General features: G+C 46.8%; 9 protein-coding genes and 1 non-coding gene across 10 annotated transcripts; 6 read left to right on the top strand and 4 right to left on the bottom strand.

The window, feature by feature from the left end:
- The first annotated feature begins 808 nt into the window (after window positions 1-808).
- F4813DRAFT_315781 (uncharacterized protein) lies at window positions 809-2338 on the top strand. The gene has a single exon (XM_049240930.1). The coding sequence runs from the start codon at window positions 977-979 to the stop codon at window positions 1979-1981; it is 1005 nt and encodes a 334-aa protein (XP_049102140.1). The 5' UTR covers window positions 809-976; the 3' UTR covers window positions 1982-2338.
- F4813DRAFT_351201 (dUTPase-like protein) lies at window positions 1999-3648 on the top strand. The gene is made up of 2 exons (XM_049242386.1): window positions 1999-2105; window positions 2199-3648. Exon 2 carries the CDS (start codon window positions 2697-2699, stop codon window positions 3339-3341), a length of 645 nt encoding a protein of 214 aa, XP_049102141.1. The 5' UTR covers window positions 1999-2105; window positions 2199-2696; the 3' UTR covers window positions 3342-3648.
- Window positions 3649-3659: 11 nt separating this feature from the next.
- Window positions 3660-5417, bottom strand: F4813DRAFT_351207 (Ribokinase-like protein). The gene is made up of 4 exons (XM_049242387.1): window positions 5128-5417; window positions 4923-5002; window positions 4514-4847; window positions 3660-4379 (listed from the first exon to the last, which is right to left on the bottom strand). The coding sequence occupies exons 2-4, from the start codon at window positions 4960-4962 to the stop codon at window positions 3770-3772; spliced, it is 984 nt and encodes a 327-aa protein (XP_049102142.1). The 5' UTR covers window positions 4963-5002; window positions 5128-5417; the 3' UTR covers window positions 3660-3769.
- A 258-nt stretch (window positions 5418-5675) lies between these two features.
- On the bottom strand, window positions 5676-7131 carry F4813DRAFT_351212 (proliferating cell nuclear antigen). Its single transcript, XM_049242388.1, has 4 exons — window positions 6883-7131; window positions 6399-6828; window positions 6035-6324; window positions 5676-5974 (listed from the first exon to the last, which is right to left on the bottom strand). Exons 1-4 carry the CDS (start codon window positions 6922-6924, stop codon window positions 5957-5959), a joined length of 780 nt encoding a protein of 259 aa, XP_049102143.1. The 5' UTR covers window positions 6925-7131; the 3' UTR covers window positions 5676-5956.
- Window positions 7129-10036, bottom strand: F4813DRAFT_351213 (Mysoin-binding motif of peroxisomes-domain-containing protein). Its single transcript, XM_049242389.1, has 4 exons — window positions 9732-10036; window positions 8902-9619; window positions 8397-8848; window positions 7129-8342 (listed from the first exon to the last, which is right to left on the bottom strand). Exons 1-4 carry the CDS (start codon window positions 9778-9780, stop codon window positions 7705-7707), a joined length of 1857 nt encoding a protein of 618 aa, XP_049102144.1. The 5' UTR covers window positions 9781-10036; the 3' UTR covers window positions 7129-7704.
- A 577-nt stretch (window positions 10037-10613) lies between these two features.
- On the top strand, window positions 10614-10685 carry F4813DRAFT_t45. The gene has a single exon. It is a non-coding gene; the product is annotated as a tRNA-Trp (tRNA).
- An 884-nt stretch (window positions 10686-11569) lies between these two features.
- Window positions 11570-12377, top strand: F4813DRAFT_351215 (Rab5-interacting protein-domain-containing protein). Its single transcript, XM_049242390.1, has 2 exons — window positions 11570-11855; window positions 11961-12377. Exons 1-2 carry the CDS (start codon window positions 11790-11792, stop codon window positions 12249-12251), a joined length of 357 nt encoding a protein of 118 aa, XP_049102145.1. The 5' UTR covers window positions 11570-11789; the 3' UTR covers window positions 12252-12377.
- Window positions 12378-15505, bottom strand: F4813DRAFT_351216 (uncharacterized protein). Its single transcript, XM_049242391.1, has one exon. The coding sequence runs from the start codon at window positions 15077-15079 to the stop codon at window positions 12476-12478; it is 2604 nt and encodes an 867-aa protein (XP_049102146.1). The 5' UTR covers window positions 15080-15505; the 3' UTR covers window positions 12378-12475.
- A 705-nt stretch (window positions 15506-16210) lies between these two features.
- F4813DRAFT_351218 (uncharacterized protein) lies at window positions 16211-18181 on the top strand. Its single transcript, XM_049242392.1, has 2 exons — window positions 16211-17742; window positions 17796-18181. The coding sequence occupies exons 1-2, from the start codon at window positions 16480-16482 to the stop codon at window positions 17853-17855; spliced, it is 1323 nt and encodes a 440-aa protein (XP_049102147.1). The 5' UTR covers window positions 16211-16479; the 3' UTR covers window positions 17856-18181.
- A 180-nt stretch (window positions 18182-18361) lies between these two features.
- F4813DRAFT_379474 (P-loop containing nucleoside triphosphate hydrolase protein) lies at window positions 18362-21479 on the top strand (the record flags this gene model as incomplete). Its single annotated transcript, XM_049245461.1, has 6 exons — window positions 18362-18571; window positions 18625-18724; window positions 19142-19173; window positions 19236-19361; window positions 19398-19662; window positions 19696-21479. 6 exons carry the CDS (start codon window positions 18362-18364, stop codon window positions 21477-21479), a joined length of 2517 nt encoding a protein of 838 aa, XP_049102148.1.
- Window positions 21480-21724: the final 245 nt, after the last annotated feature.

Consider the following 21724-nt stretch of genomic DNA (forward strand, 5'->3'; position numbering starts at 1 on the left):
ATGCGTGTTGTAGGTTGGAGGTTGTCTACATAAAGGTTGTCTCACTCAAATGCAAGAAAGATCTAACTTACAGTGGGCACGGTATGTTGCTTTGCTGCTTTTGCAAAACGTACCTACCTTGTGTATTGTACCTTGGTAACTAATGGGGCTCCTCCACACAAAAATCTTAGGGAGGTAACGTCCAAGCGTCATGGATTGCCACCTAATTGGCTCTAGTACTACTGTGCGTTTTCGAATTTAGCTCTGTACTCTGCCATTACGGTAAGCCCTTTTACCTAATAAGGTACATGTATTCGTCAGCCTCGTCTGTGCTACTTGTATGTATACTATGTAACTATACTATTAGTGTACTTATTATCGTGCTTGCTCATCAATTTTCTTATACATCAACAAGATACATATGTTCTCTCATTCCGGCTATCTCACTCTGCTACTGTATATATATATGTACCTACCTAATGTTAGGTATGTTATGTCGTACAACACACCGTGTACACTAAGAAGTGTCAATTTCTTTCAGTAATTACCATATAGTTTTCTTACTATTTTATTATTATCTCGGAAGTCGAAAGTTTAAACAATCTTGGTTTAAGTTATTATAAAAGAATTTATTAATGTTAATTGTAGATTGTTAAGTCTAAGAAGTTTTGCCCAAAATATTATACCAATATACTCCGTGTATATTCGCTAGAATTGATTAATCAATAAGAGTTACTTTAGGATTGTTTGTGCCGCAGATCTATCGGCACTTGGCCTGCGCTGCATTTCTTGGCATCCCCTTCAACCCATGCTCTCTGGGCTGGACACTGCTAGCTGCATATTTTCTGCAATATGGAAATATACACACGTCCATTACGAACTGCAAGCTGCAAGACATCAACCGCATTTTATCCTCCTGCAAATATCGTTTTCCGATATATTATATATTAGAGGCCCTGTCTTGGCATCCTGAATCATTAAATACTACCACGAAGAGATGGATAGCGGAGCGCGTCTTAGCGACGACTCGGATCTGTTTCACACGTCCCATCTCCAAGCTACGGTGAGGGAGCTTCAGGAGAGAGTCAGGGAGCATGAGGCCGCGTTGAACGAGCTGCGCGCTACTCCAAGTGCGCATCGCACAAGCCAGCCTTACCCCCCAACAGCGCCATGGGATATCATGAAGATAGCTTACGATGAGCTGGCATCGCAAACACCATTCCTTCCGTTTCCGGAATCTGTATTACCTGCTCTTCTAGCACTCCGCAAAACCCACCAGACTGTGGAGGAGACAAAGGCCTATCTAGCCTCTCATAAAGACTCAGTTGAGAAGACCAAGCGACGACTCGAGGTTGAGAAGTCCAATCTCGAAGATCAGAAAGCCCTTTCGCAGAGTTTGCGCAATCGCATACAATCATTGCGAGATGGCTTGGAAAGCCGAATGGAGATGGGACCGGAGGACATAGCTGCAGAACGGGTAAACGAGCTGAAGCAAAAGAAAAAGTACTACGACAAGGAAACTTCTAAGCTTCTCAAAGCGCTGAGGAAGTTTATCGACGAGCATCTTGCGGGGATGCTTGCTGCCGAAGAGCTCGGAGGCCCTGTTGTTGGCGATATCATGGACATCGATGGGTCCGATCTCGCCGCAGGATTTAGCTCCCAGGGCAAGCTGAAAAAGGCCAAGGAGAATCCCGATGAGGATAAACGACAAAGGCGTATCGACGAGATATGGGGTATACGAGAGGATGGCGAGCCAACAGGGAGAGCTAAGGCAGGCAGCCGGGATGAAGCTGCGGCCGCGGGTGAGGAGATGCGTACCTTAACAGAGGAACTGCTCAACGCCTTAGCACAATCCGACGGCGATAGTTCAGCCGCCTACGTCCAGCTTCCTAGGGAGACGGCAGCTGCAAGGTTCCTAGTCAGGTCTAAAGTCGCGCAGTTTCACCCTAGGGACTCTACCAAGCTCCGGCTAATCGACTTTGGTAAAGACTTGGATGAATAACCTGCCCAAGCTTCCGCTTCCGGTTTCACGATTTATACATGTACATGCAGATGCAAGACATTGCATAGACTACTGTACATGTAGCTATCAAACTAAACTAAGAGATTGTATTCTCTATAATTAGGTAGGCTTAACGTCTAAAGATTAGGGGTTTTTTTGGTTGAATTACTCAGTTCAAAAAGAGCGACCCAAATATTAACTTAGGTGGCGTTTTAAGGACTACCATTATTCTACCTACACGAATACCGAAGACAATTTTAGAACAATGCGCCTCCGCGTTTTCCCACTTGTAATTTGTAATATATCTACGATTCCGAGATGGCGGAAACGAAGAATCATGTATCACGGTTGACAACACCTACGGAGATACTTAGGTACCTAGGGTACTTACATACATGTTCTTGGCATCCAATACAGTACGCAGTCTCCGTGTAGCCATTGGCCAATTAACATCAACCTCCTTCCCTAAACGCCCCTCAACGCGTCGCCGCACCCGCCGCGTCCCACTGCTACGTACGGCGGCACATGTATATCCCACTTTCCGCTGCAGTGTAAATATTTCTTCACCGCAACTGCTACAACCCGAATCCCACAAACCCAATTGCCAAACTACATGTACTTACCTTAGGTACATATCTAATTGCCTACACAGTTCAAACAAACATTGTATAGACTTCTCCTAAAAAATCATCTACCTTATTAAAGTCCCAAGACTATGACCGCTACTACATCCGTAACATCACCACCAACCTCACCGCCCGCGAAAAGAGTCAAGACCACTCCTACTCCTACTCCCACAGCTACAACCACAGCTACAACCACCACCAACAACAACACCACCACCGCCACCACCGCCACCACCGCCACCGAAACAATGTCTCCCTCCTCCTCCACCACCACCACCAACCCCCCCGTCCCCAACCTCGACCAATCCCCCCCCCTCCTAATCAAAAAACTCTCCCCGGCCGCCAAGCTGCCCACGCGCGGGAGCCCCTTCTCCGCGGGCTATGACCTGTACGCCGCACACCCCACCACCATCCCCTCGCGCGGCAAAGCCCTCGTCGACACCGACATCGCCATCGCCGTCCCCGCCGGCACCTACGGCCGCATCGCCCCGCGCTCCGGCCTGGCAGCCAAGCACTTCATCGACACGGGCGCCGGCGTCATCGACGCCGACTACCGCGGCCAGGTCAAGGTCCTGCTGTTCAACCACTCGGACGCCGACTTCGCCGTCGCCGAGGGCGACCGCGTCGCCCAGCTCGTCGTCGAGCGCATTTACACCCCCGAGGTGCTCGAGGTGCAGGAGCTGGAGGAGAGCGTGCGTGGGGCCGGCGGGTTTGGGAGCACGGGGACGAATTAGGGATTAGGGAGATTGTTTTGGGTTGGGCATGTGAAGCCTATGCTGGGGTGTGTGTCTGGTACATATGGTATACGATGGGTATACGAAGACTTAGATGGCACTGGGAGACGGCCACTGGCAGTTTGGTCAGGCTCGCCGGTCAATTGACCGACTAGCTGATCAAGTAGATGGGGCATAAGTAAATAGATAGACTCTTTCGAGGGGAAGAAAAGTCTAGCTCATCCATGTATAGAGGATGAGATACGAAGGAAATGAACAATAAGCATTCTAAGAACCACCCCTTCAACCCAGATACAGCATCACCATATTCAATCTTGCTTCTAGTGATATCTAGTCACATTTCTAGTCTATGATGTAGTATATGCCCACATGCCTATATGCCATAAATCTAGCCTTGCCCCTTTTCTCAATGCAACATCTAAATTTATTTACACCTTTTCCGCGCGGTATTCCACCTTGGGATTGCGTAGACTCCCTAGGTTTCTCGCGAGTTTCAGTTCTGAAGCCCTCGACCTTATAAGATGTAATGCCCTCTCGTCTAGATTTTTGTCTTTCTGCTTCTCCGCCATCTCAGCCGTTAAGCTCGCACATGTACGATCTAAAACCTCGTGCATGCTAGCCAGGACCTTCTCTGCTGCCCTCGCGAGCGGCAGGTCCTGAGCATCAACGTCGTCGGGACTAAGCCACGAGAGCCTTTCCACTAGGGGACTGTTTCCATTCCCGCCGCTCTGCTTGTCGTAGTTGGTTACCGCCTCGCGCATGCGGGCTACCATCAGTGCCGCGAACATGTCCCCTGTTCCGCTGAAGTAGCACTCAAACACTGGGAATGTGATCCTGAAGAGCCGGGGCTGTCGGTCCGAGGTCATGGTCGAACCCACGACTGACATAGTACGGGTTGTCTCCGTAGAAGGAGACGAGTTGACGGACGGTAAGGACACGGATGTGATAACGATATGAGGGACGCCGAAGTCTTGGTGTAGAACTCGAATCGCATTCTCAAGAGAGGCAAAATCGGTAATCTTCACGCCAGATAGGAGCCTACCGAAAAAGGGGGCTTGTTAGCGAACATACTCCCACTCCTTCCTCAGTTACCATTTCCCAGGCTGAAATTTACCGAGACTTTCATTCGTTTACCTAGGAGAGAAATATACATATGAAAGCAATGGACTTACTCGGCTTCGAACTGATTGGGTAAGATAAGGTCGGCATATTGTATTAGATTTTTATACGCAGGCACTACATCCTCTGCGACGTATAGGCGGCCATTGTCACCCATGACCGGATCCAGCACCCAAAAGAAACTTCCTGGTTTCTGAGTCTTCGATTTGTGTTTGAGCTCCTTTCCGATGTTTCCGACTGCCTCGACGGCGGCTGCCCCGGGAACGTACCCCGAGAGCATCATGTCGAAGTTATCGAGGTATGACTGCTTGAGACCTTCCCACAGATCCGTGATCTCCTGCGCCGACACGCGCGTGCCCTTCCATTGCTTATAACCCGTGTGGTTGCCTTTGCGTTTGACACTCCTGTTAGAACATGGGGATACTGGACTATGGGATACCGATTAACAGGCATGTTACGTACTGAACTGCACGGTATTCATGGCGGAGACGTCGCAGCCCATAGACTGTAGCGCAAAGACGGCGATCTTGTTGCCTACGTTCCTATCCAACGGAAATCTGGTGTTAACGGAAGGGTCGTCGACGACCTTGGTAGTATAAATCTAAAACTCTCACCCTGAGACAACCTTCAAAGAGGGATATTAGCTACTAGAAAATAGGAAACTGACTGCTAGAAGCATTGGCTTTTCCCTACATGGCTGGCGACGGCTAAGACGCTCGTCTCTGGGACGAACGGTGGTTCGGCACTCATGCGGACGGTTGGTAGGGAGGTGATAATACGAATTGTGTAAATGTATTAGAGGAAGTCGAGTATTTGATAGGTACATTCCACAAATCCCTTTAAAAGAGTAAGCATCAGAGAAAGAGCGGATGATCCAGACGGAAACCGTGATAATTATATAACCTCCGCTTAGTTCCGAGGACAATAAGGCGCATGACTCTCTTCCGATAAGTGACCATTGAAAAAGCCGAGTCTAAGATTGTAAGATTGTCTAAGTGCCCCGCCATGACGGATAGCCCCGCACTAAGCTTCTTTGAGTTGCTCCCTGCAGTCCTTGTCACCGCACATGTACTATGTATCTACCTAAGACGCCTGCATGGTGTACGTGAGGTACATCTACCTAATCTATTTCAGTATCATATGTAACTTCAATCAATACTACATGTACCTAATGTACCTAACATAGCACGAGCTAACTTCCATGTAGCTTCATAATGGGTAAGAAACCGAATTTATATTAGGGCTATTATGCCCATTAATCTGCCTATCTCGTCCTTAATCGCCTCGCAAGCTATGGATCGATACTGCGTCTAAAGCCAATGCCGTCCAAGAAGCCCTATACTAATAATGCAATTGACATTTTGCATGCGGTATTCGTTCGTATCCATTTCGTAGAGCACGAGAAATTCCATCGCAAGTCCTGTGGTAATCTACCACCTCCAAATATCGACGTGGTATATTCGTGGTTCTCATTAGCTTCTGTCTTGCTTAATTCCTTACTCTTCGTCACCAATCTATAAGCTTATGGTTAGTAATATGTTAGATATAGCATCGGGGATCATGGTATCACATACCTTGGGAGCGAGGTAGAACCTCAAGTAACTGCTGCCGGCCAGTCCATACTCCACTAGAAGGGGCACCTCGTTGGATAAGCAGATCTTGACGGTGCTGGATAGAGCCTGGGCTTTGCAGAAGTTGACTAGGTACTTGAGGGAGAAAGTGAGGCCGACCGGCTCGGTGAGCTCGATGTCAATGTTGAGCTCGGGCTTGTCGACGTTTTGATGGCTTCGAAGCGTAACGGCGCCGTTGCCGATGTCACCGTTGCAGGAGAATTTGACTCCGTCCTTGGTAGCATCGATCGTCACTTATACGTGTCAACTATACTCTCTTTATAATACGTAGCTCTCTAATCGAGAGAAGAGCATAACTGCCACTTACCAGACTCAGACATAGCCATCAAATCCGTGCAGATACGTCGGAACTCGGACGAAGGCATAGAGATAGTCGCAGCATACTCCGTCTCGGGAATACCCAAGTGCTCCTGGTCGATATCCATGAGCTTCAAGTCGTATTCGCTGATACGGTCGTTCTCGCTGCTCTCGAAGACGAGATTGAGGGAGTCGGGCGCATCTTCAGCCTTTAACGTGAGAATGTCTTCATTCTGTGCTGCGCGTAGAACTTTTGTGAGGGAGACGAGGTTTACACCGAGGGCGATATTGCGGTCGCAGCGGTAAGGAGAGAAGCCTTCGGCCTTCAGCATCATCGACACGAGGGCGACATGGGAGTTGTCCATGGCCTGCAGCGCGATGCCCGAGTCATTGCAGTCGAAGTTGCAATCCTGCACCAGATCCTTGATGGAATCGACCACCTATAATCTGTCAGCTTGATTGATAGCGGAAACTACACAATTGGGTAGACAGACCTTCTTCAGGATCTGGGCCTGTTCGAGTCGTGCCTCTAACATGGTGGTCAATTTTAGACAGAAGATAATAAAATAGGGCGTTAATAAAGTTGGGTATCTGGGAGCGACAAATATAGATTGGCAAAAGGAAGACTCGAGATGTGATTACTGTCGTAAGAATTGGTCGTGACTGAGGTTGTTGTCGAGGAGGTACCCTAAAATTGGTTATACTGAAGAATATTTGGCAAGATATAAATTAGTGGGATAAGCTGGGGAACGGAGACGCGTTGAGTGGTTGGACGCGTCTTTAATTGAAGGCAGACGCGCGAATGCCCCACATTGACACAGGTAACAGCGGTATGCCTGGTACCTGCACTACATAGTATATGTACCTAACATACAGTGGTCATTTATCGGGGCCAGCTATAGCTATCATTGTGATGTACACCGTACATTTTGAGACAGCTTTTAATATACCCCTAACCTATTCCCACTTACCTCGTACGAAATAGTCTTCATCGTGTCTTCTCAAGTGAGGTTTTATTATGTATGTACCTTGTGTATACGCCTAGTAAGACGACTGATTTATGTATATGTACTCGCAACATAGAAAAGACATTATAGGCAAAGATCGTATGGATGACCAGCTCTCTTATGCAGTAAATCCCCCCCCCAAAATCAACTAAAGCAAACGCTATGACGAAGTCAACTTCGAATCGGATCGCTCTCTATCCCAAATGCGCCATATTACAACCGATGACCCAGTTCATAATCTAATCGTTACCCGCGCCTTGGGCCCAGCTGGGGCTGTTAGTCGAAATGATACAGTGTTAACGAAATTTTTCAAAGAGAGACTCGACCATGCCCGGGCTTCCTTTCTAATACTCCTTGCAGCTCTCGCATCATGCCCCTTTGGGCTTCGGCCTTCGCCTTGGCAATTTCTCTAGATTTGCGGTCCTCTCTCATCTTAATTATCCTCTCTTCCCGCGTAAATAAACTCTTTGGGCGAGGAACCGAGATAGCCTCAAATACTTCTGGCTCCGGCTCTGACGGTGGCGAAGATCCTCCGGTAAGCTTCTTGTATGCGTCAGCAACGCCTTCGTCCTGGCTGTTTTCATCCTCTTCCGCTATGGTCCGTCCACTCATCGTACTTAGAGGAGACATGAGCGTAGAGCCCATGGATGATAGGCGTTTCTCATTTCTGTCGATACCGGACGCTAGTGAAGCCTTTCCTGTCTGCCATGCTTCCATCAGATCTCGTAGATCTTGTCCAATTGAATCGTACTGGGCCATGAACAATGGCCCCAAATCGGTAATATCATCAGCCTCGTTCAAAGCCTTGGATGACTCCTCGCGCAAAAGGTGCAATTTAGCTTGCACACTGCGGATATTCATAGTCATCGAATTCAATCTGCGGACTTGATGGCGCCATCGATCATGACTAGGCGTCTCAGGACTCCGAGGAGTTTTGGGAATTTGAACTATAATTTCACTATTAGGAAACAGCAGTTGAGGAAATTATAGGGCTTACTTACAGTCATTATCAGCCAGAATATCCCTCACCCGCGTATAAGCTTGCCTCGTGACCGTATTTAATTCCTCGAACGCTTCTAATATAGTCGTAAAACGAACTCGGTCAGAATCGTTGCCGACGGTGTGAAGAGCAAGCAGGCCGCTCAGAAACATCTTCCGAATATCGTGGAAGAGGAAGGCGGCATCTTTTAAAGGCTGCAACTTCTCGGCATCCTGGGCATCGGTTTTTGAAAACACCTGAAATCTTTCCACCACATCGGCGACCGTGAACTGATACTGGGATTGTAGCTGTAGCAATTCGGTCTGTTCCGCAAATGCCCAAATTGTAAAGGCCACATGGTAGTATTTAGAAATGACTTCCGTCAAGCTGTTTCGGAGGGCTTTCCTAAGCTGAAGACACTTGACGTTTTGCCCATTATTCTCTAGTCGACTAATAGGGGGGATGGGCGTGCTCCTATTTATAGATTAGTTAGTTAAGCTAAGCATTTAGGGGCAAAATAGACTTACAGTCGATATCCACGGGCAACTAATTCCACCTCCATTACGAAGTTTAATGCTGCACTGTTTGCGCAGTCATACTCTCGGGATAGTGAGAAGAATGTTGAGGCTTCTAATAGTCCTTGCTTCTGGATATTTCTTAAAATCTGCCTTCGTACGTATGCTCTTGCGACCAGAGACGTTATAGACACTGCTACAACGAAAACTATTGACCCCCTCCATGTCGGTATAAATTCTCCCAGTGAGAACCAACGGACGAGTAATGCCGTACCGAAGCCGAACACAATAGCGGCGACGGCGCCGGAAACTGTAATCCCATGGAAGTTTGGTTCGCTAGCGGGTTGCGATAGCGCAGGGTCTTCCGAGGTTTGATAGCCTAATACTAAGGGGTTGTCTAAAAGCTGGGACTGTATGATTGCAAGGCGCAGCCGCTCAAGGAAACCGATCGATCGAGCATGATCGATAGATGAAGTTACTGCCTCGACTAACAGCCGTAACACATCGAGTATAGGAGAGGCATGGTTGTGGAACTCGTCTAAGTTGAGACGGGATGGGATATTGTTGGAATCGATGCGCAGGGGTCTAGGGAGATGCTCCCGAAACCTCTTCCGGACTTTGGCAAACCCTCTCGGGGCGAACTCCCGCGGCGGGCTTGACGATGGCGAGGTATCATAATTCCTATCGTCGTCGGGTTCCTGCCACTGAGATTCTTCTCTTTCCCCCGTGCCTGTAACTATAATTAGGACTGTGGGAGCTCCGGGCATTTCGGCCGCCAAAGGAGGGATGCTCTAGCGACGAAATTGAAGGGCCAAGGTATAACGCGGAATTAGCATACATACCCTCGAGGTAGTTGCTCAAAGGCGTGCCCTCATCTACGTGAGTCTCCATGTAATTGTAAGTGTCGCACGACGGATCGCGTCCATCTGGCGCGAGACGACTGAGATTCGCTCACTATGCACCCAGTCGTATTGTAAATGGCAAGGCTTGATTCAATTAAAAAAGAGCGACGGTAGGTAGAATCTAAGGGAATACGTAAGAGATGGGGGGGTTTGCAAAGGAACAATGTCAATGAAAGGAACGGTAAAAAGGAACGGAATAGTTAATGGAAAAGAGGTTGTCAAGCGCTTTGTTCATTTGACTCGCATGTACACATGAGATTAACATTCTAGATTTAATGTTAACATCCCTAAAAGAGGTAGCACAATGATCTAATTAGGCAAGTAGCTAAGTAGCTAAGATGTATACCTAGCAGTACGCGGATACTAGGAGGGTACCAAACGGATACCCAGCGAGTACCTCGATTGTAATGTCCGAGAGGCCGTCCAGGGGTTGAGCTTTCCCCATACCTAGAAGCCCCCCGTATCCAGCAACATCCGCAGTATCCAGTTCAGTGCAGTTTCGTCATAGAAGGAACGTCTAGTTAGTTAGAACTGCAGCATTAGTATAATTGTATGTACGTACCTCCTATATACATACATGGACATATCTAGCGTCTGCAGTCAGCCTTAGCCAAACGTTTGCGGTCCGGTATGAACCAATGATTTGACGGAAGCGTAAATTTAAAAGCATGCATACATGTACATAGGAGCATCATTCCGTTTCCTTCAAAGGTAGCCAATTACGAACTATGGAGCCCCAGGGTGATTTTCGGATGGTCCCGCTAAGTTCTCTAACGTCGGCAATATAGATCATATTTTGGCAAAAGTTTTTATCTGTCATCCGGCCTCATGGCGCAACGGTAGCGCGTTCGACTCCAGATCGAAAGGTTATCCGTTCAAATCGGGTTGGGGTCATTGGTTATATTTTTGCAGTTTGCTTGAATTTTTTGTTAATGTTCGGACGGGCCTGGGAACCAAAGACTGTTTTCAGAGTAAGGAGTTATTGTTTTCTATATAACCTTTTCCAACAGATGACGTAAGTTAATAAATAATACGTAAATTAATATAATTGTTTTTTTCGTAATGCTGTGGTCTTATTACGTGGCTTTACAATCTACAAGTCGGCTGCGCTCCTCCAAGGACCTTTAAAAAGACATTCCCGTTTGCTTGCTCGGCGCTTGCTTTCCGCCGTAGGATTGCTTATGCTCCGTCTGGTGAGTGTTAGAAGGCAGTGTTCTTGTAATTATGGTATCGTATTATCTGACAAGTTAATACATACAGCCACGATAACTTGTATCCTTTTTACGTAACCCTACGCATGGGGCATCTTTACATACCTAGACATTGATCCCGTCTCAATGGATGAGAATCTCCAAAAATCTTATTAGGCGGATCTCAATTACCGCTCTAACCTCGAACGCACATCTGTAACGTATGTACTTACTAGAACGCTCGTGTAAACCCTGTAATGAGTTTCGAATTTGTTTATGGGTCCGAGTTTATCATAGCAAATCATACTACTTTGAGTCTTCTAGAAATAGGGTGGAAGTATCTTGAGATACTTAACCTTTGACAAAACGTGATTAAAACGGCTTTGAATAGCCGATAATAGTGTTTATTAGTGTATAATATACTATCAGACTTGACAAACATAAACTAGTAGTTATAGAAAACATAGTTATTTAGATGTTTCCTATGTACCAATGGCACTCTAATAAAAAATAATCTTTAGTATTATGGAATAAAGATGACTTGGATTTCCACCGTGTAAGCCAGCTTACATAACGCTCCTACGAGATTCCGCAAAGCATTCGAACCGCCTTCCCGGGGGCTAGCAGCCTCACGCTATTCGCCGAGACCGTCTCCACTAAAACCTTCGACTTCAACATTACGTATTTCGTACTGCGACACCAAACCCGCAAACGCCCAATTTTGAACGACGAGAAGGAACAGCAGGAAGAGAAAGAAAATAAAATAAAAGTCTACACAAACAAGGATAGGCCAAGAACCAGCGCAGCCATGCCGACCGAACGGGAATTCCAGATCGCACCCATTGTGCCCGAGTCCATCATAAACAACTCCAGGGTCAGTCTACCAACTATTCACAAAATACTTGGCTCGCACCTCAACGCAGCAACCCATAACCCTCCCAGCCAAACAAAAATACTAACAATCTCTCCCCCCAACCAGACCCTATCCAACCTCCAGACCCTGACCGCATCCATCTTCGGCGCCGCAGCCGGCATCCTCGGCCTCGAATCCTACAACGGCTTCCTGTTCTACTTCATCTTCACGATCCTCACCACCGTCCTCTTCTACACGATCCGCGTCGCACCTACGTCGCTAAAGGCGGGCCATGGCCTCTTCGACACGAGCAGATATTTCCGTACTCAGTTTGAATTCTGGACCGGCGGTCTCTTTAGCGGGCTTGCGGGATACATATTGACGTGGACGCTGTTTTACGGTTTGGTGAGAGCATAGCAGCACTAAGATGGTTCGGTTATATTTCTGCGAGCATTGGTTGGCGTTTGGTAGTACGATACAACTACGTATGAAAATTCATGATGTATTAGCCCAGGGCACTAGATGATATAATATCAAATAATATCAAATACGCCGCTATCGCTGTATCGCTGTATCGCTACTCATCCCCGTTTTGATATCCCAAATCTGGCCTCTATAACTACTACTATAAGATCTATCATTCATTCTCCAATTTCAATCACCCGGCCGACGTAACCCTCGAACCCCGACTTATCTTTAGATCCTCCTTCTACGAGAACGATCTGGGACCCTAGTTCAATCCATTCTCTGTTGTTTAGGAGCTCTAGCGAGACATGATACTCCGCATGATACTCATCCAGGTCTGCTTCCGACTTGCTACGCTCAAGTTCGATATGATCATTCATATTGAACACATCGTCATTGTCTTCCATCGCGACTTTCTGTGCACTTAAATCGGACTTTTGGCGCTTTACACCTAGTACACGAACAGCAGCACGTACCATTCCCACGTAAGCGTTCACTAAAGTATTAACACTTAGTAGCTTGACATCCGATGTTTTGAAAGAAGCTATCAAACTAGAGGCAGCTTGGAGTGAGAGACCCGTGTCAACCATGTGCTGACTAGGCACCGCTAGGACCTGTCCCTTGCGGAGCCGAGCGCTGGATATCCTTGGGGTTTCAAGGGTAGTATTAATATCGGATGATTCTCCGGGAAGATCGTTAAACACTACTTGAATAGAGCCTGCTTGTCCTGCTTCGATTGTTTGCACCGGAAGTCTCAGGTCACGGATATTTACAATTGTCGCTTGGCGCCATTCGCCCTCGATTCTAGAGGCAGACAGTGTGTGACGAGAACTAAGACGGGCGAATTCCGCAGACGATGGATGTGGAATTGACAGGCCGTATCCAGGCGAAGGGTAGTCCTTTGGCACTAGAGCACCGGCATCTTCATCCTCCCCTGGGAAAGGACCCAATACAACCCTATCGCCAATAGATAACCTTCCAAATCGTAGATATCCCGTCACTACCGGCGCGCTCTCACCCGGGGTAGAAGATGCGGTACTTTGGGCACGGCTCAACGACATTTCAAAAACTTCGTCAACGTGAAACAGAGAAGCTGGTTGCTCCGGATTTAAAGCAAGGGGGACAAAGTCTCGAGCCGTAGGTAAAGGCGGAACCGGCAAGCTTCTTAATAAGGCGTGGGTTAACCCGATACCTATACCCTTTACAGCACTTGTAAGTATGATCGGAACAACAGATAATGGGTCGGCAGACTTGGCAATGGGATCAATTATTTCGTTCTTGACCTTCTGCATGTCGTTTTCGGACACCTCCGCAAGGTTATCCTCATCGCGTGCCGTGGAAGTAAGCAGCTTCGGTATCCTACCCATAGCCTTGACCTTGGTGAATACTATATTTAGTTTGTCCTTTAGTAACGCACGCTGCCCTAACTCGGATTTAGTTATAAGGATGGCAAGAGGTATGGCGAGTTTGAGGCATAAATCAAGATGAGCCATGGCTAGATCCATTGATGCTATCCCAGCCCCTATAGCACCATCTGCACCCGACAGCGAGTGAACACCAGAGGCGGGGTTCCCGTCTTCATTCGCTGGGATACACAGCAGGGTCCAGTGAGGAGCCCATCCAACTAGAGCTCGGAGAGTGGTCCGTTGGTATCGAGGATGTCCGGCAGAGTCCAGTAAAAAGACCAACCGACCATTCTCTGCGCGATCATGGATATCGGGCCATTCGTTGATATTGTCGACGTTATAATTAAATATCTTCCGATCATCGTAGCCGATAAGTTCCTGGGCAATGGAGCTAGTCCGTCCGGATACGACTTCATGACGATGCCTTAATAGGTTAATCCGACTACTTCCTCGACCATTATCTAATGTACCGTTAGAGAGCGTCCCTAGAAGTGTTGTTTTACCCGAAGTTGTCGGGCCAATGAGCGAAATCCGGAGTTGTTCGGTGACCGAGACACCTCTCCTGGCCGTAGAGTCCAGCTGGCTTTTCTGTTGACCGTCCGTGCTGTTCCGGGTATTCATTACTGGCATAACAAGCGCTTCTGCCACCCAGAGATCCGCGATGCGAACCTTATCACCCAATCCCGAGGTGCTATCTGACCACTCGCAGTTCCCGACAGCTTTCATGCGCTGAACCTCGACCCTGCAACCTAGACTAGCAGCCATTACTTTGAGAGTCGTCATACTCTCATCCATCTCATCTTTGGTCAACCCCACGAATGTCCCATCGTCAGCTACGCCTATTTCATACAATGCTCCGTTAGACTCCTCCAGGCCTGGTAGAAGCTGTTGGGGCTTCTCTAGAGCCGTGAGATCGGCAATATCTTCAGGTAACTTCGGTAGTATAAGTTCACGTCTCGCATTGGAATGATAGGGCGATGACTGCTGTAGTCTCCAAAGTAGCTGAGTGGTTAAGTGATGGAGGCGATTCTGCCTAGTTTGATTTGAAGCGGCGAGAGGAAGACCACCTTGTCTTGGATGCTTTGATTCTCGTAGCGGTCTGGACTGCTGAGACCCCGAGACTCTAAGCGTGGTGCTCATTTTATTATATATCCTTCGGGGACGTAGCAAGAGGTGTAATTTGTATTCGATGGGGCCATCTTGTGGTTCTGCTTCGAGTCTCTCTAAGTGTGGGTCCGATAGCTGTTCCGCCTCGGCGATGGCGCCGGTCGTTACGGAACGCTCAGTTTGAGGCCTCTTTCCGGAGTCCTGTCCGGACTGCCAGGGTGAGTGCACCCGTGGAGGATCATGATCGAAGGTGAATATAGAAGCCATTGCCGACTTCAGTTACCCGATGAATTATGTACGCTGGTAAGTCGGTGAACTGAATAAGCAGCCAGGTCGAACCCCGTTTATACTCCAGCGTTATATAGTCCTCGTCCTCGGGAGCTATGACCGCTTTTTAAAGGCGCAGTTCTTTGATCCTTGATTTACAGCCTGCTTGACGTTATGAGGAGATTTTGTATTGATTTTTATTGCATGGTCTTGCGCTATTCGCTGTGTATAAAAAGGATGTATTTGTGGTATCATCTTCGATAGGTTGGAGCTAGAAAGCTCGCAAATATGTGTATGATAAGTTTTTAATATATTCTCTAGTAAGAGAATAGTTTTAATGCAACTTTAGACCAGCCATTGTGACCTACAAGTTGTTGGTGTTGGTGGTATGTTGTTAGGTGAATATCTCATGTGAAGTGGTGATAGGGACTCATCGGCATAAATTCGACTGGCCAAGTAGGAATACATATGTGTAAGATGCGATGCTCTCTGGCAACAGCCAACAAGCTCGTATTGAGTATCTGACTCACCCGGGGTACATATACTAAGCACAGTTTTCGTAGAGGCTATAGGTATATGTCTCTATAAATCAATAACTAGATACTTTGCACAGTTTCCCCATCTATCGGTACTTAAATATGTATATAAAAGCATGTATTTACATAAAGAATGGCTATGCCTTCTAACTAGAATTCTTCAACCCATGTGGCAGGAGGTACTCAAACACTCCAGTGGAAACGTCTAGTGTTGCGCGCAGCCGCATAAGGTTGTTGGCACAATATTTAGCCCCTTAATGGAATCCACCTAAACCTGGAGTAGAAGGACGGTAAAATATACCATACCAATCATCGAATACCCATGATATCGGTCGCACATGCTAAACAAGAGACGATCATTAATTCATGTAATACATAATACATATGTGCCTACATGGATAAAATAACTAGTATGAGCGCCTAATGAAGATGTATTTACCTACATAAGTCTAGTGTATAAACATTAATAAACAGTACATGTACATCGATACAATGTACATACAATACGAACAGCCGAAAGCCAAACTTAGAATCGACATTCTTCAGCTAAATAGCACTTGCCACCCCAATTGCTGACAGCTTTACCGCCCCTGACCGCCTACTAAATATTTAAAAATATGGAGACTCCATCCACTAGATAACTGCTGCGGCATGGAACTGACGAGTTGTTTTGGATACAGCTGATCTGCTTCCTTACTCCCTTTTAGTACCCTCCTTTTCGAAACGCAACCTAAGACATCTTCCGCCTTCAGTCCCATAATTTGCCTCCTCTATAACTGTCGGATCTCCCTCTCTCTAACCATCTCATCAATCCATCACACCAATTAATTAAGTCTTGAAAAAACCGGTATATCTCTAGCCAAAATGAAGAAATTCGGCTTCGGAAGAAAGCATGCAGATGGCGATGACGACGCGAACCGTTCGGCCCTGTTTGGGAAGAAGGCCTCTCAGGCCACCCCGTCCGACAATCCCTATGCTCAAACCCAACCCGCGAATGATCCTTATATGGCCGATAATAATAAATTTGCCCATATGACAAACTATCAAAAAGCTCGCGCGCAACTCCCCGACCCCCCAGCCAATGGTTTACCCGGCAAGCCATCTCCTCAGAACGGGTACGGTGTCCCACCACCCCGTACTAATAGCGGCTACTCTTCAACAACTGCAGCACCTCCATATTCCGCTGGCGGCTATACCAATGATAGATATGGTGCACCATCTGGCTACGGTAGCGGTAAATACAGCAACTCGAATGGTTACGCTGGTGCGCAGACCTCAGGTGCCGCACGCACTGGTGGTTATGGTGGGCTGGGTCCAACCGACAGTAATGATACTGATGCCAACAGAGATGCGCTGTTCTCCGGGGCTCGTGAGCGTGTTGGTCAACAACAGACTGGTCAGCAAAACGGAACGTATGGATCATCTGGCGCCGACTCTGGTGCGAGCAAGTATGGTGGATATGGAGAGCAGCGCGAACTTACAGCAGAAGAACAAGAAGAAATGGAAGTCGACGATATTAAACGGCAGATCAAAGAAGAAAAGCTAGCTACAGCTCGAACAGCTGAGAATGGTGCTCGTATTGCCGAGCAAGCAGTAGGTGTTGCAATGCAGACAGTGGCTCGTCTTGGTGCGCAAAGCGATAGCCTCAATTACACCGAGAGCCTAGTTGATAGGGGAAGTATGGCAAGCAGAGAAGCTGAGCAGTCAACCAAGAAGCTCAAGAGTCTGAATCGGAGCATGTTTGCCGTTCATGTGTCGAACCCTTTCACAACCTCAAAGCGGACGGCAGAGATGGAGCAAAAAGTTGTAGAGCAGCATCGTGCAGACCGAGAATTGCGCGAGTCTACACGTAAAGATGGCTACATGGGAAATCAGCGCATGGAAGCCGCTTTTAGGCAGATAGAATCCACCCCAGCGACTAATGGTTATCAGAAACCAAGTGCTGCTGAGAAGTCTAAATACGCATTCGAGGATGAAGACGATGAAGAAACCAACGAAGCCGAAGAAACCACCAACAATGCAATAGAGAGCATGACTCGAAATGCCGCTATACTAAATAAAGCCGCGCACGTTATAGGCAATGAAGTTGACATCCAGAACAAGATGATCGATAGGATCGGTTCTAAGGTATGCCATTGCATTACACTGTTTATGTATTCAAAAGACTGACAACCGTACAGAGCGACCAGCTGAGCGACCAAACGGTGGTGCACACCCGCAGACTTCAAACCATTCGATAATTTTGATCAGACGCATGCGCTACTCCTAATAGTGAACATGGTCATGTTGGATATTCTAGAAAGGTTGTATTTACAACATTCCAACAGTATGATGAGGACAAGTATATAGGTATTTGTGTAGCTCCTCACCAGAGGAAATGCACGTATTCGAAGTTGTGGCATTGGTCGGGTACTACAGAAGGGCATAATACATCATGGCAGATGGACGCCTGTTCACTATGAGAGTGCTACTATTAGGGTTCTCCCATAAATTTATGTCTGTTCATGTAGTTTTTGTGTAGTCCTTAAATTTCAAATGAGTAGGATATCAACGCTTTAGAAGTTCATCCTAGAATATTCCCAATGCTGTGAGCATGTATGATCTGTATGATGCGTTACTTAGCACAGTGTAATTTTCCGTATTAGACTATAATTTACTGTACGATCTAAATTCCAACAAAGAGATGTATCGTTCATTACAGCATTTCGACGCCACTATTCTAGTTTAATATCGAACCACGTCCACCATGAAACCTTCGTGGAGATTATGGGCTACCGCAGCAACAAGAAATGGCCTAAAGCCGGCACCAATGGCATTATTGCCACCGATTCCTCTCTACCGACGTCTATTCAGAGCTCATCGGAAACACCTACCACATGAGATGCGTTTACTTGGCGATGAATACATCAAAGCCGAGTTTCGCGCCCATAGGAATGTCGATAACCCAGTGCATCTAGTATAGACCTCATACCTAATGAATTCATTCGAAAACTAACAACCATGGCTCAGATTGGATTTCTCACGGAATGGCAACTCTACGCTCAGAAAATTGAAGGCGATTCATGGGTTGGCGATAAGTTGGATCCTGAGAAAGTTGCGAAGATGAGTGGTCTGTCTATCTTGAGTCCTGGCAAACGATTAAACTACTAACGGAAACCATTAGATCAACAGATGGGACAGCTATATGAGCTCATGAAAGCGATTCAGAAGAGGCGAAAGGATGACAACGAAGAATGACGTCGGCTATTAGGTATTTAGGTACCTCATCTAATACTGATGTACACAGCCTTTGGAAATGTACTATAAGGCGGTTTAAATTTTGGACGGTAACATATTTCACAATTAGTTGTGTCGGACTTATTATATTAACTAGCCGTAACAATCTGAACAAAGATGGGATTTCTTCTTTGACCTTTCTGACGAATTGTTCGGGTACCTACGAAGTACATGTGTATATTCTACAGCACGTGACTGGAGAATATAATGGATCTTAGTAGCACAGTGCTAACATACATAGGTAATTTAGACGTTTGTTTTAAACTTCTCAGTAGGAAGAAAGTCTGACATTTTCAAATTCATCAACGCAAATCAAAATGGCCGACAACGAACATAAACCCAAGAGGCGCAAAACTAAGGACACCAATAATGCGTCAGTTGTAAAAATTGGGAATAAGACCATATCGTTAAGTGCATATCTTGCCCCCGAGAAGAAACCATCAGAGAAGCCAGCATCAATTCAGGAGCCTGTTACAACTAAGGAATCTCGGCATGATTCTATTAAGGAAGCTGGTTCGCAGACTCAAAAAACACCTCCGCCTAAGCAATTCACAAGCAGTGGAGATCCGTCATTATTAAAATCTCGCAAGGCCTTGCCGATATGGACTCATCAGAACGAGATCAAGGCTTGTTTACACGGTGATAATGATGTGCTGCTTATCGTTGGTGAGACCGGTTCGGGAAAGAGTACTCAGGTTCCCCAATTTCTTTGTGACGAGCCCTGGTGTCGAAAGAAGAAGGTTCGAGTGCAGTCTGATACGGTGAACGTGGGTGGAATGATTGCTATTACCCAACCACGACGAGTTGCAGCAACTACTCTAGCCAATAGGGTTTCTCGTGAAATGGGAACGCCTCTAGGAGCGTCACGCGAGGGCTCCGTTGGGTACTCAGTTCGATTCGATCACAATATTCCAAAGGGTACTAAGATCAAATTTCTCACCGAAGGCATGCTTCTACAGGAGCTCTTACGCGATCCGAATTTACGTCAATATAGTGCCATAATTGTAGACGAGGTTCACGAAAGAAGCGTTGACGTCGATTTAATCGCTGGATTTTTAAAGCAGATTCTGTCGAGTGATAAGGCCGGGCGCGGAGGTATACCCTTGAAGGTGGTGATCATGAGTGCCACGGCGGATATAGAGAAGATTCAAACTTTTTTTAAACCCCAGAATTCGAGCTCTGCCGTTCAATTACTCCAGATCAAAGGAAGGCAATATCCTGTGGAGGTTAAACATACGAACAAGCCTGTCACGGATATTCAAGAGACCCTTCTGAAACAGATATTCGATATTCATTTGCAGGAGCCATTGCCCGGCGACATCTTGGCCTTTCTTACTGGCCAAGAAGAAATTGAAGCTGCCCAGCGTCTCATCGAGGAGTACAATGAACAACTGGCTTCAGGTGTACCAAAGCTATTAGTCTGTCCTTTATATGGCCAGCTCTCAATCCAAGCGCAGCAGAACGCATTCTTGCCCGCTAAGAAAGGCTTTACACGGAAAGTAGTCTTAGCGACTAACATTGCAGAAACATCAGTTACCGTCCCGGGCGTCCGGTATGTAATCGACTGCGGAAAAGCTAAAGTAAAGCAATTTCGGTCGCAGTTAGGCATGGAATCATTGTTGGCAAAGGCAATTTCAAAGTCGTCGGCAATACAACGGACTGGCCGAGCTGGACGTGAAGGGCCCGGCAAATGCTACAGACTCTATACATCAGCAACGTACGACTCACTCAAGGAGGCTGATTTGCCAGAAATTCTCCGCAATGATATTTTGAGTGCTATCTTGACAATGAAGGCACGGGGTGTTAATGACATACTTTCGTTTCCATTAATGGACTTTCCCGATATTGAGTCGGTAGAAAAGGCCTTGATATATCTTCACTTCTTAGGCGCACTTGCAGATGATGGCACCATCACGGAAATTGGAAATAAGTTAGCTCTTTTCCCGATTTCTGCGCCATACGGGAGAGTGCTTCTTGCGGCAAGCGAGCCTCAATACGACTGTCTCCTTGAAGTCATTGATATTATTGCTTGCATTACATCAGGAGAGAATATTTTCCATCAACTACAGTCGGAGGAGGTGAGGGAAGAAGTTGAAGAATATCGTAAAGAATTATACCGTCGAGAAGGTGATATCCTCACATACCTAACTACCATGCAACGATATGCGGCGGAGAACGCCGACCGGATTGAGTGGTGTAAGAAACGGAAGGTTAATATTCGGAACATGAAGCAAGCCCTCAACATCCGAAAGCAACTTCGAGGTATATGCTCAAAGGAAAAGTTACTTACAGAGTCGCCGCCGCCAGATCCTCAACCGTTCGTACCCATGTCTCCTGAAAGGGCAACACTACTGTTGAAATGTTTCATGAAAGGCTTTGGCACGAAATGTGCCCTTCTGGCGCCAGACTCTAGTTACGTCACAATACAAGGAAAACACGTCGTGGCCGTTCACCCATCTAGCGTCTTGCACGGACAGAAACGGGAAGCCATAATGTTCTTAGAGCACGTATTTACGCAGAGAAGTTACGTCAAAAAGGTCAGCGTTGTTCAAGCAGACTGGATCGTTGAAACTATGGAACGACGTTGAGTTTTACCCCATTTGGGGCGGAATATAATAGAATTGTCCAACATTATTAGAATCACGCAGTAACGCAATACCCATCATTTATCATCTAAACCGTATAGGTGACGAATTCTCACCTGACAAGTATTTTAGAACTGACCAACGCCGGATAATTTGGACAAGGCAATCGACTTTCTTGTTAATACCGAAATATTGGGAATATGTAAGTAGTGGCCCGCTCAGTATCCAAATCGTTCTCCTCTTCATAT

The sequence above is a fragment of the Daldinia decipiens genome (assembly GCF_022478715.1).
Source record: "Daldinia decipiens strain CBS 113046 unplaced genomic scaffold F4813scaffold_7, whole genome shotgun sequence".
In the NCBI taxonomy this organism is placed as follows: domain Eukaryota; kingdom Fungi; phylum Ascomycota; class Sordariomycetes; order Xylariales; family Hypoxylaceae; genus Daldinia; species Daldinia decipiens.